The sequence below is a fragment of the Oryzias latipes genome, chromosome 18 (assembly GCF_053564925.1).
Source record: "Oryzias latipes strain Hd-rR chromosome 18, Olatipes_Hd-rR_3.1".
NCBI classification, from domain to species: Eukaryota; Metazoa; Chordata; class Actinopteri; order Beloniformes; family Adrianichthyidae; genus Oryzias; species Oryzias latipes.
In genome coordinates this window covers 34,351,558-34,364,995 of record NC_136254.1, presented here as the reverse complement: position 1 = coordinate 34,364,995, position 13,438 = coordinate 34,351,558, and the positions used below count along the sequence as shown (strand labels likewise).

General features: G+C 42.2%; 1 protein-coding gene across 1 annotated transcript; it reads right to left on the bottom strand.

Annotated features, from left to right (window-relative positions):
- Nucleotides 1-3,699: 3,699 nt before the first annotated feature.
- LOC101164681 (butyrophilin subfamily 2 member A1-like) lies at nucleotides 3,700-13,273 on the bottom strand. The gene is made up of 6 exons (XM_004079597.5): nucleotides 12,921-13,273; nucleotides 11,174-11,240; nucleotides 9,105-9,440; nucleotides 7,518-7,799; nucleotides 7,347-7,437; nucleotides 3,700-6,209 (listed from the first exon to the last, which is right to left on the bottom strand). Exons 2-6 carry the CDS (start codon nucleotides 11,229-11,231, stop codon nucleotides 6,119-6,121), a joined length of 858 nt encoding a protein of 285 aa, XP_004079645.1. The 5' UTR covers nucleotides 11,232-11,240; nucleotides 12,921-13,273; the 3' UTR covers nucleotides 3,700-6,118.
- Nucleotides 13,274-13,438: the final 165 nt, after the last annotated feature.

Here is a 13,438-nt window from a genome sequence, read left to right as displayed (position 1 = left end):
GTATAACAGGGTGGGATTATATAAGTTTGCTTCCTTCCACTCCCTTTCAAGCAATATTTATTAATATGTATAATTATCCTAAGTTTGATTAGTTACTGTATGAATGTATAACTGATGATTATATTGCTTTTGTGTATTATTTCTAATTAATTGCTTGAAATAAACCATTTCAAATCAAATCAAATTTGTGTAGCCCAGATTCACAGTCGTCTCAATGGGCTTCATATCCGTAATTGAAAAAGTAAAACATAAAATCAAAAGGATCATGAGTACATAGAATTCAATAAGAAAATACTAAATTGAACTAATAAACTGGCTAAACTAAAGTGCCATCCCTGCCCTTACACCCTCCTTTGCGGTAAGGAAAAACTCCTAAAAAAAAGGGATTACAGAAAAGAAGAAGAAGAAACCTCGGGGGTGTCCATACTCAAATTTGTGGCTTTCCAGGACCGCTTCATGTGTATCTAACAGACTCTCCACACGTGTACCACCGATGCATAACTTTTATATCACGTATACGGCACACATCAAATTTTAATTACCCTAATTTGAATGCATGAATTTGCACGAATCACTGCTGGATGTGCATATAAAAGGCACATTATTCACGCACAACTGTTCCCCATGACTAATGATAGCCTACACTGTAAATTATTAAAATAAATGCAAGTATCTCAAAGCTTGTTAGACATTTAAGATAGTTTAGCAGATTTGAAATGGTTTTAACTTCTCTTTGCTCAACACTTTCCAAAGCTTTCTTAAAATCAGCAGTCACTTTTTTTTTGTCTCAATAAGAGCTACGATCTAAAAATGAGGAAATTATTATTGAAATGAGTCTAAATCCTTCTGCTCCATATCCTTGACAATAGAAAAACCTGATTTAAGACTAAGAATAACTTAGGCCTGGTAGTGGAAGAAGAGTTTAGCCCTAAAACTCTCCAAGAGGGAACCTTCTCTTATATCTTGGTGGCCGTTAAGGAGCCAACGCAGCAAATGCACAGCAGTTGGTTCCTGGAACCAGCAGTACACACTGGTCTGAAGAACACTGAGACATGGGGGGGGGGTATTTTAAAAGCAATTAGACAGTTAAGAGGGAGCAACCGCTTCCAATGACTTGAATGTAAAACCAAGAATTTTAATAGAAATCCAATATTCAACTGGCAGCCAGTTCAATGGGACCAGGATGGGGTTAAACACTCAAACTTCTAAGCACCACAGATGAAACCAGCTACTGTATTCTGAACCAACTGCAGCCTCGCCACTGAAACTTTAGGCAACCCAGCACACAAGTAGCTGCAATCATTGAGCCAGAACAAAATTTGGCTTTGACTCAAGAGATTTGATCTTAGATAAAAACATTGCAGCTGAAAAAAGGTTACGGCATTTAATTGGAGGTCCATTATCAAGACTCATTCAGAGATATGTGGGTACTGACTCTTCAAATGGGGCAAGAGCAGGCAGTGCCAATATTGGTTAGGTCCATAAAACATAAAGACATTGTTTTTTAAACAGACATGTACATCTATGTTCTGAGAATAAGTTCTAGAAACCATTTGCTAAAAAATACTTTTTCGCTCCTCCAGGAGGGTCATTGGCTGTGGACTGATGGCACGGCTTTCCGTTACACCAACTGGAACGCACATTAACCACGGACGCAGTTGGAACTGCCTGCGAATGAATTGTTCCGGTGAGTGCATGGTCCTTTAAAATATTGGAGATACAAGTTAGCGGCTTCAGTGGGTCCAGTATTGCATCAAAAGTGAGAAAAGTTTTTAAAAGGTTATCAGAAACAGACCTGTTCTTGTCTCTTAAGGGGGGAGATGCTGGGACGACATGACATGTAGTACACTTCTACCGTACGTCTGCGCCAAGAACAGATGAAGACCACTGTCACAAAGGCCAGACAAACGCTGGTGGAGCTTTGCTGCTGCTTGAGTTAAGGCCTCTTATTTCTTTAAAAATAAAGCTTTGCTTTAGTTTCTAGAAAGCAGCCTACAGAAGAAAGAAAGCAACACATCGGATGAAGCTGGATGGTCCATTGTGTCTGAAAGAGCCAGTGGAGAAAGACTGAAAGCTAAACTTTACCTGCACATCTGCTCTTCTATTCTGTACTTTCATTTAATTACACTTTGGACGCATGAAACAAACTGCCTCATGATTGTTCACGTTCGGTCATCTGGATTGAGGGACATCAACAGCAAGGATGTGATCCAAGGAGAGAGAGCAGTTGGAAGTGGATCTCGTCGACGTGTTGGAAGATTTGGACTTTAAGTAAATGTGACATTTCTGAGGCAAAGGGAAGAATGAATCAGAGGCGTGGTGTAGCAGATGACTTTTACCCACCAGCTGCTGATCAATATTTTAAAAACAGTTGTTGAAAATGAAGTTTCTACAAAAATCCGTAGAGCAAATCGTCAGGTACACAACTCTCAAAAGGTCAGGGATGTTATTTCCATGAGTGATTTTCCATTTTGCATTGAATATTCATGAAATTCGTTTTCTCGGATTTTTCTAATAATGAACGAGAAGAAACACCCTTTTCCATTATCCCTTGTGCTATCTTAAATGACCCCCCCCCCTTCCATTGAGGTGTTGTCCCTACCATGACAAAGGTGGAAAGATTTCATGTAATCCATGGACACCAGTGAAGATCACAAATCATTGAAGAAAAAAGGTTCAGAGCACTGTCTAGTGGGTCTAGATGACCCAACTCCTAACGTTAAAGTGTCTAGGATAGAACAAGGGTTACTAATATATGCCTGCTAGTGACATTGATCATGTCACTAGCAGGCATTTCCACCGTTTGCTGCAATGACAGCGGCGTCTCCTGCTCCTCACCGGCCTCATGTCGTTCTGAGGCGTTCCACTCCTCCATAGGTGCTACATTGAAGTTCTGCCAGGTCACTTGGGGGTGGGGTACCCTCATCCAGTCTCTGCTTCAGCTGGTCCCAGACCTGCTCTCTGGGGTTCCGGGTCAGGGGACATTTCCTGGTAGCCCATCAGTCACTCCCACTTCCTGAAGTCCAGCTGTGCCAATTCTGCCACCATGTTTTCATGGATGAGCAGAAAGTCAGGGGTCTTATGGTGGAATTAGGGGATGATGATGGTTCTAGGATGTCTCTGAGGTAAGAACCAGCAGTGACTGGACCATCTACAATAACCACATTGGTTTTGCTCTGACTGGTGAGGCAGTCCAGACTGTTGCTCCTCCTCCACCAAATAAACCCTGAAGACCTCACCTTCTCCAGCAACACTGACGACCATCACTCATCAGTGAACAGTACGGTGGGGGACAAACCACTTTTCTGGAATCCAGGGGGAGGAGGGACACACCAGAGACCACGTAACCTAACTGATGGTCGTGGGACGGACTCCCCACACAACCCAAACTGTAAAAGATGTGTACTTGTGTAGCGCTTTACTACCTTCTTAAAAAGGCCCAAAGCGCTTTAGTCACAGTTTCATTCACACGCTGCAGAATACTGGTGCCAACTTATGACCACTAGGAGCAACGTGGGGTTCAAGACCTTGCCAACACATGGGTGGGAACAGAACCTGCAGTCTTCCAATCAGAGGTCGACCTCCTTACGTTTGCACCATGTGGGGGGAGCCACCGCAGACGGACCAGCATAAGTCCAGCGTTAGGTGTGAGCACAAACAGAGCACCCATGATGACTCCACACTTTTAGTCCAAAGACATTTATGAAGGGAATGAGTTTAATGCTAAAGATTCCAAAGTTCAGACATTTACCACTTTAAAACACGATAAAACAATCATTCAAATATTTCATAGTTTTACAGTTTTATCAACTGCAGTGCAATGACACGTTATTACAGTAACACTTTCAAGGTGAAGGCTTTTTTTGACTCAAGTCTTGTCCACTTTTTGCACATTTATCATATCTGATCTGCAAGAAAATAGTCTACCCATCATAGGAACATGACAGTCTTATTGCCTTAGTAATTAGTGCCTTTACATGAGAAAAATGGTCAAACCTGTACGGGGAACGCAGGTGCCCACCACGAGATATCAAGGTTGTTGACAGGTCGTAATAACACCTTAAGAACACGTGAGGGTTGTTAAATACATTTTGTACATTTTCCATGAATGAAATTTCTGTCTGTCGTGATTTATGCGTGATCTACCTAGTTCATATGTGTTTCTTGTGTTTGTCAATCGCCGATGTGTGCAGATGTCCGTCGAGGGCTTTACATAAATTTGTTTTTTAGCTGCGACGCGTATTTAACCCTTGTTGTATCTTAGATGACCCCACCCTTCCATTGACGTGTTCCCCCTACCATGACAAAGGTGGATAAAGGTGGAAAGATTTCATGTAATCCATGGACACCAGTGAAGGTCACAAATCATTGAAGAAAAAAGGTTTAGAGCACTGTCTAGTGGGTCTAGATGACCCAACTCCCAATGTTAAAGAGCCTAGGATGGCACAAGGGTTACTGTAGTTTATATGCAATTATTGTCCAAATCCTGCACCCTTCTTACCGCATCTTACCCTTTAAGATGCGGACAGTCTTCTCTATAACCCCCCCATGGGCCCGGACAACCCAACGACCTGCAGAGTCCCCCGTACAGGTGCATGTGACTAAAGCTTAAGGCTAGAGAGTTCAATTAGTGACTGAAGTTCCATCAGGATAGACTTTACAGCTGATCAGAGACACTTTATAAGAAGCTTTATAAATGACATACAAAATTGAGTTGTTTTTTTTTTTTTACAATAAAAAGGTTAAAGATCTGCTTACTTTGCGACTTGTTCTAGTCTGGCATGTCTTATTGGCTGGACACACCTGATCCAGGTAGTCATGGGAAGGGTAGTGATTTCTGGAAATCAGACACACCAGGCTTTGAGGCCTGGAGGCTCCTCCCCTGTTGAAGACTATGGGCGTGTCCAAATTCAAGGGCTGCATCCTTCAGCGGCAGCGGCTTTCCCTGGCAACGTTGGCCCGGTCCTTCGTCGAGCGGGTAGGCCGGATGTAAAATGCTATGAATTGGACGAGTCTAGCCTTTAGATAATTCCAGCCGCTACTTCAGAGAACGTCCCATCGCCTAGCAACCACAAGTCCCGAACAGAGAGGAGTAGTGTGGCAGGATGGAGCTCAAAATGTTCCTGGCATATCTGATTCAAACTTTTAATCTTGGAGGTGTTCGGGCTGCAATGCATCTTGGGATATGGACAGCATAGAAGGATACACCAGACTAATCTTTGAAAGCAGGAAAAAGAAGGCCGTATTCGTTAGCCACATTTGAAGGAGTCGTTGGATTTGGACAGAACTTATCGCAGTGCCGTGATGTAAGCGGCCTTCAAATGGAGCCCAAGAAGAACGCAGCCCTTAGATTTTGACACAGCCAAAGTTAGCATATCTGTGGTGATTGTTTTTTGCTAAAATTTAAAACAATAAACTTTGAAAGAAACGCCCCTACATTCTGTGCTTGTATAACATTTACATTCAAACCCGCTGTAAAGTTTTTGGCTTCATTTGTGCACCAGCCTCCAACGTAACCGTCCCGGTCCATTAAGACTTTCTTCGGACGTTTTTTTAGATGAAAAGCATGAGAGGACTCTTCTGCTTCACCTGAAGGCTTTTCAGATTGTACAGTAATGACTGTGAGTGTCAAATACGTCAATCTCAGTTTTTTCACAAATCTAGCACCATCAAAGAAAATCAGCAGAGAGCCTTTTTCTTTGTGACTGCCTGGATATGAAATATTCCGTTTTTTCCACAGGAAACCCGCATCGCTCTGGCCTTCAGGTTATTCTGTCCTTCTGCTCGTGTCTACTTATACTTGGTATAGTTTAGACAGAAAAACGAGCTGAAACCACGGAGGACGGCCTTCTCCTGAACGCAGCAAAAAGCTCGCCAAATCTGACGGAGTGCAAAACCTGACATGACCAAGTGGTGAAACTCACGGACCAATCACAGCTTAGCTTTGGCAAAACACTCACTCGGTAAAAACTAAAAATCTTGGCATCCATTTTAAAATACAAACGCCTCAGCCAGTAGAGTTAGTTGTCACGGAGACAGAAACTCTCTGGTGTTCTTGATTGGTCATGAATTAAACCATGACCCAACATACAGCCCACATCTGCAGTTCTTCCTGGAGTTAGACCTGGACTTCCTGCTCCGTCTGAAGTTCTTGATCCGTTGGAGCGTTGGTCTCTGGTTCAGCATCTTTTCCACAACTGGAATCGTCTCTGGAAAAAGCAGAACAGATTTCTATTTGACTGTGTTTTACTTTTAGTTATAGTAAAAACACTATAGGGCGCACCGCCACTGAATGGTCTATTTTTGGAACTTCTTTCATGTATAAGGCGTAACGAACTATGAATCTTCGAACACATCAGGCATGATCAAAAACAGCCATAGAAACTTCTGTAGTTACGTGTAAACGCGAGAGTTTTTAAACGTGCAAGCCCGAAACGCGTGTTAACAAAGACTTTTATCGGTAGTGGCTGCTTGAATGCGCTTTCCCAAGGGAAGTATAAACGTAGCTTAAAACGCGTTAGCCAGACAAAAGGATCAGAGTTGGGTCTGTCGTGAGTCAGACGTTACTAACCGTGCTCACAGTAACTCTAGAACCCGTTTGTAACACGCTACATGTTAGCCACATAACAGCGTTAGGTATTTGAGTGTATTCACAACACCTGAAACTCCCAAACTTGTTTGCAACAGGTATAAAAACTGATTGATAAATAAACACTAAAGCAAACTGTGACTATGCTAACTCCCAACATTCAAGTGACACGTAAAAGAGGCAGTTTGGCCAACACTGGGACACATTAGCTGCACTGGCAAATTTACAATAGCAAACATTTTGACAGAGCGCTGCATATCTCTCAAAATCTATTTGTAAACACAACTGGAATTAATCCGTGTAAAAAGTGCTGCGGATTGTAAGGCGCAGAGTCTTTAAAAAAAATTAAAAAAGGAAAGAAAAATGACAAACACACTTGACGGGCTTCTAGAACCAATCTGACGTGGTGCATGTTTGGTTCTCAAAGGGAGAGTTTTTTGCTCAGCGACTATGAAAGGCTGAACTTTGGAGGAAAGTTGTCCGTCCGCCATCTTGACAGGATGTGTTGTTTCTGGGGATGTGGGCGGGGCAAAAGAGACTCACAGATGATGGAGCACGCCAGAAAACCGCCTCTGGAGGTTACGGTCAGTTTTAACTCAACCTAATAATGTAGATGGAGGCGGGGCTTTATAGAAAGAAAGAACTGAATAACGTTTTAGCTTAACTATAAAAGAATACAATTTTTATTAAGCTTAGATTAAAAAATATCAAAATACGTGTGATATTTATAGAAATATGAGAGGAAAATAAGTTTTACCTTAGTCTGAAACTGTAAACCAGGAACCCTGCAGCCACACAGGTGCCGATAAAACCAAGCCCCAGAATGACATACATGTACCAGGACAGGACTGCAGGCGGAGACAGACAGTCAGTCAGTCAGCTGCTATAGGAAGTATCTGCACACATTTAAAAATAAAACTCAGTGCACCTCTAATGTGAAAGCATGCCTCTCTGCTCTGGGCGATGCTCTGCGTCTGGAGTCTGCAGGTGGCGCTGTTGCTCCTCCTCTTGTCCACGAGGACTCTGCTGCTGACCCTGAAGAGGCCGTCTGCATCTCTGAGCGTCTCTACACGCTCAGCAGGCAGAGGCTCTCCGGTCTCGTCCAACCATGAGACGTCCGGCTTTGGATGCCAGCCTGCAGACTCACACCACAACTCTGCTGTGTTTTCCACTTCCCTGACCACACTGACCGCTGGGGGAGACGATGCAACTGTCGGAGAGGGGCACCAGACAGCCGTGGAGGCAAAGACAATCAACTTAATCCACTCTGGAATGAGTCGGTCTGAAGTTATTTCTGTGACATATAGATATATCGTATATCTATCTTAAGTTAATAATTCATATGTTACATATTAACTATTGCAACGTCAGACTCCTCAAAGGAAACGGGTTGAAGTTGCATTGTGGGTAAATGTGTGGAATTTTCCCATAACAGAAAGTAAAGCAGAAGGACGGTGGCTTCAGGACGCCTGCGAAAAGACGCAGAATTAAAGACGGGCACTTTTGAAATGGTTCTGCGTCTAAACGGTCATTGAAAAAGTTACTTTAAAACTAAAGAACAGCGAACTGAGACCACCTTGAAAAATGGGTAAAAGAGAGGCTCCTGGTCCCGGACCAGGGTATACTTGGGTGTATTCAGACAAAAAAGTTGTTCCAAATTAGCAGGGAAAATGCACTATAGTTCAATTTAAGCAAACCAAATGTGTCCAGTCTGAAACACCCTTAAGCCTTAGTCACATTCACCGAAAAGTCAGTGTGTCACACCTGTTGATTGTTACGGTGCCTTGTGAAAGTTCTCGGCCCCTTGAACTTTTCAACCTTTCAGGCTGCAAACATGAAGATATAAAACTGTATTTTTTTATACGGAGACTTGATGACATCCAGTTGGATTCTATTTATCATCTTTTGTCATTGAGGTCAACATTGGATCATTCAGAGATCCTCACTGAACATCTGGATAGAGTTTGCTGCACTGAAAGGAAAGGGGCTGGATCATTTTGCACGTCCAATATTTCTTTTTTTTTTTGTTTGAAATATCCAATAAATTTTGTTCCACTTCATGATTGTATCCCACTTGTTGATTCTTCACAAAAAATTACAGGCTGAATACTTTTGCAAGACACTGTACAAGTGTTCCCTACAACCTGAATTTCCACCCACCCTCACAGCTTTACCCATGAGCCCGCCCACAACTGCTGGAAAGGTTAAATGATTGGCTAGAATTGTATGGCAAAACTGCATAAACTATAAGTGACGGACATGTCTGAAATGAAGTCCTGCAATGAAGTCCTAACATCCAGGTTATACACGGTACAGGTTGTTGGTACCGGTACCAGCACCAAGTTTCTGTATCCATCCTGACCCAGAATCTGGCACAGAGCACTGACAAACCTAGCTCATCTACTGTCTCATCAGGCTGTGATGAACTTTTATCTGATAGATTTCTTCAGAACTCTGTGTACCGACTGAACAACAGAGAACAAAAACCTGAATCCAGAGATGAACTTGTTCTTACAAGCCAGGAGCTGAACGGAACATCTCTGTCTGAGCCGTGGAGCCCGGCAGATGTAGGTCCCCTCGTCCAACGCCGTCACGTTGGTCAGCTGCAGGAAAACGTACCCTCGCTTCATCCCACTGAACAGCACCGACGTGCGCTGTAGGTACGACCACAGTTTGTGCTCCAGCCGCTCTCTACCCTCCACCCACACGAATACGAAGTTGCGGCTCAGGTCGGACCGCATCCACTCCATCCTCAGCGTGGAGGAGTTTACACCCTGTCCAAGGTGACATGGCAACACGGCCTCAGTGCCGACTTTAACCGTGACGACGGTGGAGGGAGGAGCCGTCAGGCCTAAGAAAAGATCAATGAAGATGAAGTTTAGCTTCCACAAATAAGACGAAGCAGCTTCCTCCAATGGTTCATCCTCACAGTTGAAATCCTTTGTTGGTTCTTTTGTAATCGCCGAATGGAAATACATTTGTAATCATTGTAAAACCTTGACGTTTCCGTTCTCAGATGTTCTTCTTGAAATGTTCATTACTTTCACTCAAACTCCCGACATTCAGAGACAAAAAATCAGTTAAAAATAGGGGTCTGCAACCTTTACCAAAGATAACAGCATTTAGCATTATAGCATTTTGCGACCAAAATTTGAGTGTCCGACTGAATTTTACATCCAGTCGCATATGTGCGACCAGTAAATTTGCCTCCCCCAGCCTCCGTATTTTTTATACATCAAACGTGGAAGGGGCACGTCAATGATCAATAAAATAAGCAATGAAATAATCAATGAGACGCGAGCGCAGGGGGGGGGCAGGGGGGGGGGCATGAGGGCGAAGCTAAGGTCCTTTTACGTTCAATTTAGTTTTAATATTCCTCTCCCCTTAAGTATGATCTGTGATATTACATCTTTTATAATTATTTTAATGTTTTGTAATGGATGTAGCCTTTTTTTAATCAGTTGCTATTTGAAATTATTTTAATTGATCACTCAACTACAAAAACCCATCAGGACAAATGTCCCATAATGCATTGTTTTGTAGTCTGTAGGGCAGCTTTCAGTCAGTTCAGTACTAAATTTCCAGCTGCGTTTGCTCAGGTTGGGGTTTTGCTTCCACCCCTTTCTCGTGATATTTTTGTTTTGATTGACAGGTGATGTTGGAACAAAAACAAAAATATACATCTCACACCAGGTGATCTGTGCAGCGTTGCGTCCATCTGGGTGATCTCAAATTATTGTGTATCTTGGCTGCACCTTTTTGGTGTCACCAACATGAATTTCCATCCTCTAATATTTAAATACATTTAAGTATTGTTTGAAACTGTGAAATGACCGACAGGTTACTACGGTAATCACTTTGTTACTAAAAACTTTTTCAATTCTGAATGTATGGTAATATGTTTAGTATTTGTACTGTCATGACAGCGATGCTGCTGTCAGTTTACCTTCTTGTTTCATCTTCAAAAGTGCAGAATAAAATGTGACACTGAATTTGAAACAGCACATTGTAATTTCTGCATCTATTATTAAAGTATTTATTAGTAATACAGTGGAAATTAGTAGATCTGGTTAGAATGCTGATTTATGGTATGCGCCTGACCGGAGTCGTCTGCCTTCGTCCAAAATCTTCATTTTGGAGCAATAGAAAGGAAAAAAATGGACCCAGTTTGCTTTCAAAAATAGAACTTTTTAACTTTTTTGTAGAAACTTTCTCCATTTCTGAGTAGCGGGTTACAGGTGAAGAAGCGGGTTCAGAGGGACGGGGGTCGTGGCTGAGGCAGACCCCCCATTTCTGGTAATTACATAAAACTATTTTATTAAAAACAACATTTAGAATTTGGACTGGTTATTTTTACGCGATTTCTCTTTGAAGTATAGTGGACAAAAATCTTTTTTCTTCTTTTCAATAGATGTTTTTCTCTAAACATGCACGGCCCTCTGAATACCACCAATTGTACTGCTGTGCACTGCAGCTTTAAAAAAAAAAACTACAGATGACTCAGCAGAAAATACGGCAGTCATAAACAATTGATGGTTCCAGCCCCAGAGTTTCCGGATTCAACACCCCCCCACCCACGGTTACCTCTGACAGGCGTCACCAGGAGCAGGCAGGTGAGCAGCATCTGCAAACATCTCTGCATGATCTCATTCTGGGAGGGGGGGAAAGAAGCGTGACATTTTTTTTCTGCTTCAGAATCATGAAGCAGATTCTGCTTCATGCAGAATCTGCTGTTCTGCATAACATCAGGAAGCTACAGGAAGTGAAATCATCATTCAGTGTTTCCTGAATAGAGTGAAAATGAAGGTCGGGGAGGGGATTACCCCTGGTTTGATTGATGGGGGAGAAACTTAACCCTTTAAGCCTGAACTCTGGCTGAAATCCGCCTGAACTTGCTTACTCTGAGTATGTCGGTTCCAAAAGACCGGACATGAGTTGGCATAATTACGCTCAACTTGGTAACCCTGGGTTAATGGGCGTGCACAGCATGTACATAAAGACATTCTCAATGGATCAGCGATTTACAGAGTCACCATGGAAACGCGTGGAGAAAAAAAGAGAGCGCTATACTTCAGTGAGACGGAGTCTGAGATTTTACTGAAGACAACTTTGATTTGTGAATATGAAACTTCCATATTTTATTTTAATAAGATTAACTGCCACTTTTAAGTTTGATTTTCTGTTCTTTTCGTGCAGCCAAATGTAATATGTTCAAATTTCTCTGAGATTGGGAGTCAGATTTGTAATTTATAAAATGTGTACATTACATTCTTTCCAGAACTTTTTAGTAGTATTACAATTCCAAAACAGGTGACTGATAGTTTCTGGTGTTCTTTACAAAGAGTACAGTTGGGGTCAATTGTCTCATTATATCTTAACATGTATTGATTAGTGGGATATATTCTATGTAGGAGTTTGTATGAGACGTCTCTCCTCTTGTTATTAATTAGTAATTTCTGATGCAGGGTCCAAACATTTTTCCAGGCCAAGTCAGAAATAAATGTTCTCCAATAGAAGGCAGCAAAAGAACAGAAATGACATTTAGCTGAAACATGACTTTGTTCTTTAGGACAAAGTAGAAACAGGATTTTTCAACTTTAGTGTCACTTAGAGATAAGAAGGAGCTGTTTTAAAAAATAAATAAAAGTTAACAGATTTCATTAGTAACAAGATCATCTTAGTGCATGTTCCAGACACATTTCACGGAGAGAAGCATTTTCTTTTTGCAGAGGCACCATCTGCAGTTTGAGGCGGTTCACATCTTCCACTACACTTTTAACAACATCAAGAGACTCTTTAAAATTAAATCATTTACATTAACTCACACTATCTTGTGTGACATTTGATCTCCGCATTTGACCCCTCCCCTGGGGGAGCGGTGAGCTGCAGCCAGAGGTAGTTGGCAGCCAGAACCAGCCGCCATTTGGTGTCCAGCAGTCCTCACTGTGCTCTCTCGCAGTTGAAACTCATATCCTTTCAGATATTCACTTTGAGTGTCAAACTTGGTTGTCAGGGTTTGAATCGCGTTAAAGAGGACACTGTTGTGGAGCCTTCTTTTTAATCTTTTTAGGGTTTGGCCTTTAGACTGAGGTGTCTTCCTTTTCACCCATCCATCCATTCACCCTCTCCCTCCCTGCATGTCTGTCCTGAAGCCACTAGGTGGCGCTCCTTACTCCGCCATCTAACACAGCGTTCTTGTACTAGTTAGCAAATTCAGGCGGATTTCAGCCAGAGTTCAGGGTTAAAGTCAGGAGATTTTAAACATGCTTGTTGTTACGGTCGTGCGCGTGCCACGTAGACAAAGTACAGGTTTTTCAAAGGTTTTACTTACATCTTCCTCCTCGCGCCAGACACAAGTGGCCTGCTCGTCCCTCAAACAGGACCACGCGCGGACCCTACACCAAGGCACAGAGTTTGACCGAAACTTATGCAACTTTGCACAGTTAATAACCGAAAACTAAAATCCCGGTGGCGTTCGGGATCCGGTCGCCATCGTCACGTCAACAGGTCATGCGATATGACGCATTAGGAACAGGGGTCGTTTGGAATCGCCCACTACGTGTGTCACTACGTTTTTTTAAATTCATATTTCCTATTCATATTTATCACTCTATTGCAACAATGTTTTGAGTATTTGAATCTTTAAGAAACGTCATTTTGGTCCTTCAAAGAAATCGATCGGATCAGAAGTATTCCCTGCAGGATTTGCGTAATGGAACGATCCATCTTCTGATTGGATATTTTTTTTAAATTAGAACTACAAAAGATTACACGCATATCCACGTGGATAAAACACAAAGAAATAGAGAGGAAAAAAAATAAAAAAAATTATGATTGTAGTCTAATACA

Excerpts from the sequence above, each read along its gene's own strand:
- LOC101164681 (XM_004079597.5), bottom strand. The coding sequence starts at position 11,231 with ATGCAGAGATGTTTGCAGATGCTGCTCACCTGCCTGCTCCTGGTGACG. Across the intron at positions 9,441-11,173 it reads CCTGGTGACGCCTGTCAGAG|GCCTGACGGCTCCTCCCTCC; the intron begins GTAACCGTGGGT and ends ATCTTTTCTTAG. Across the intron at positions 7,800-9,104 it reads TTCCGTTCAGCTCCTGGCTT|TTGCATCGTCTCCCCCAGCG; the intron begins GTAAGAACAAGT and ends CCTCTCCGACAG.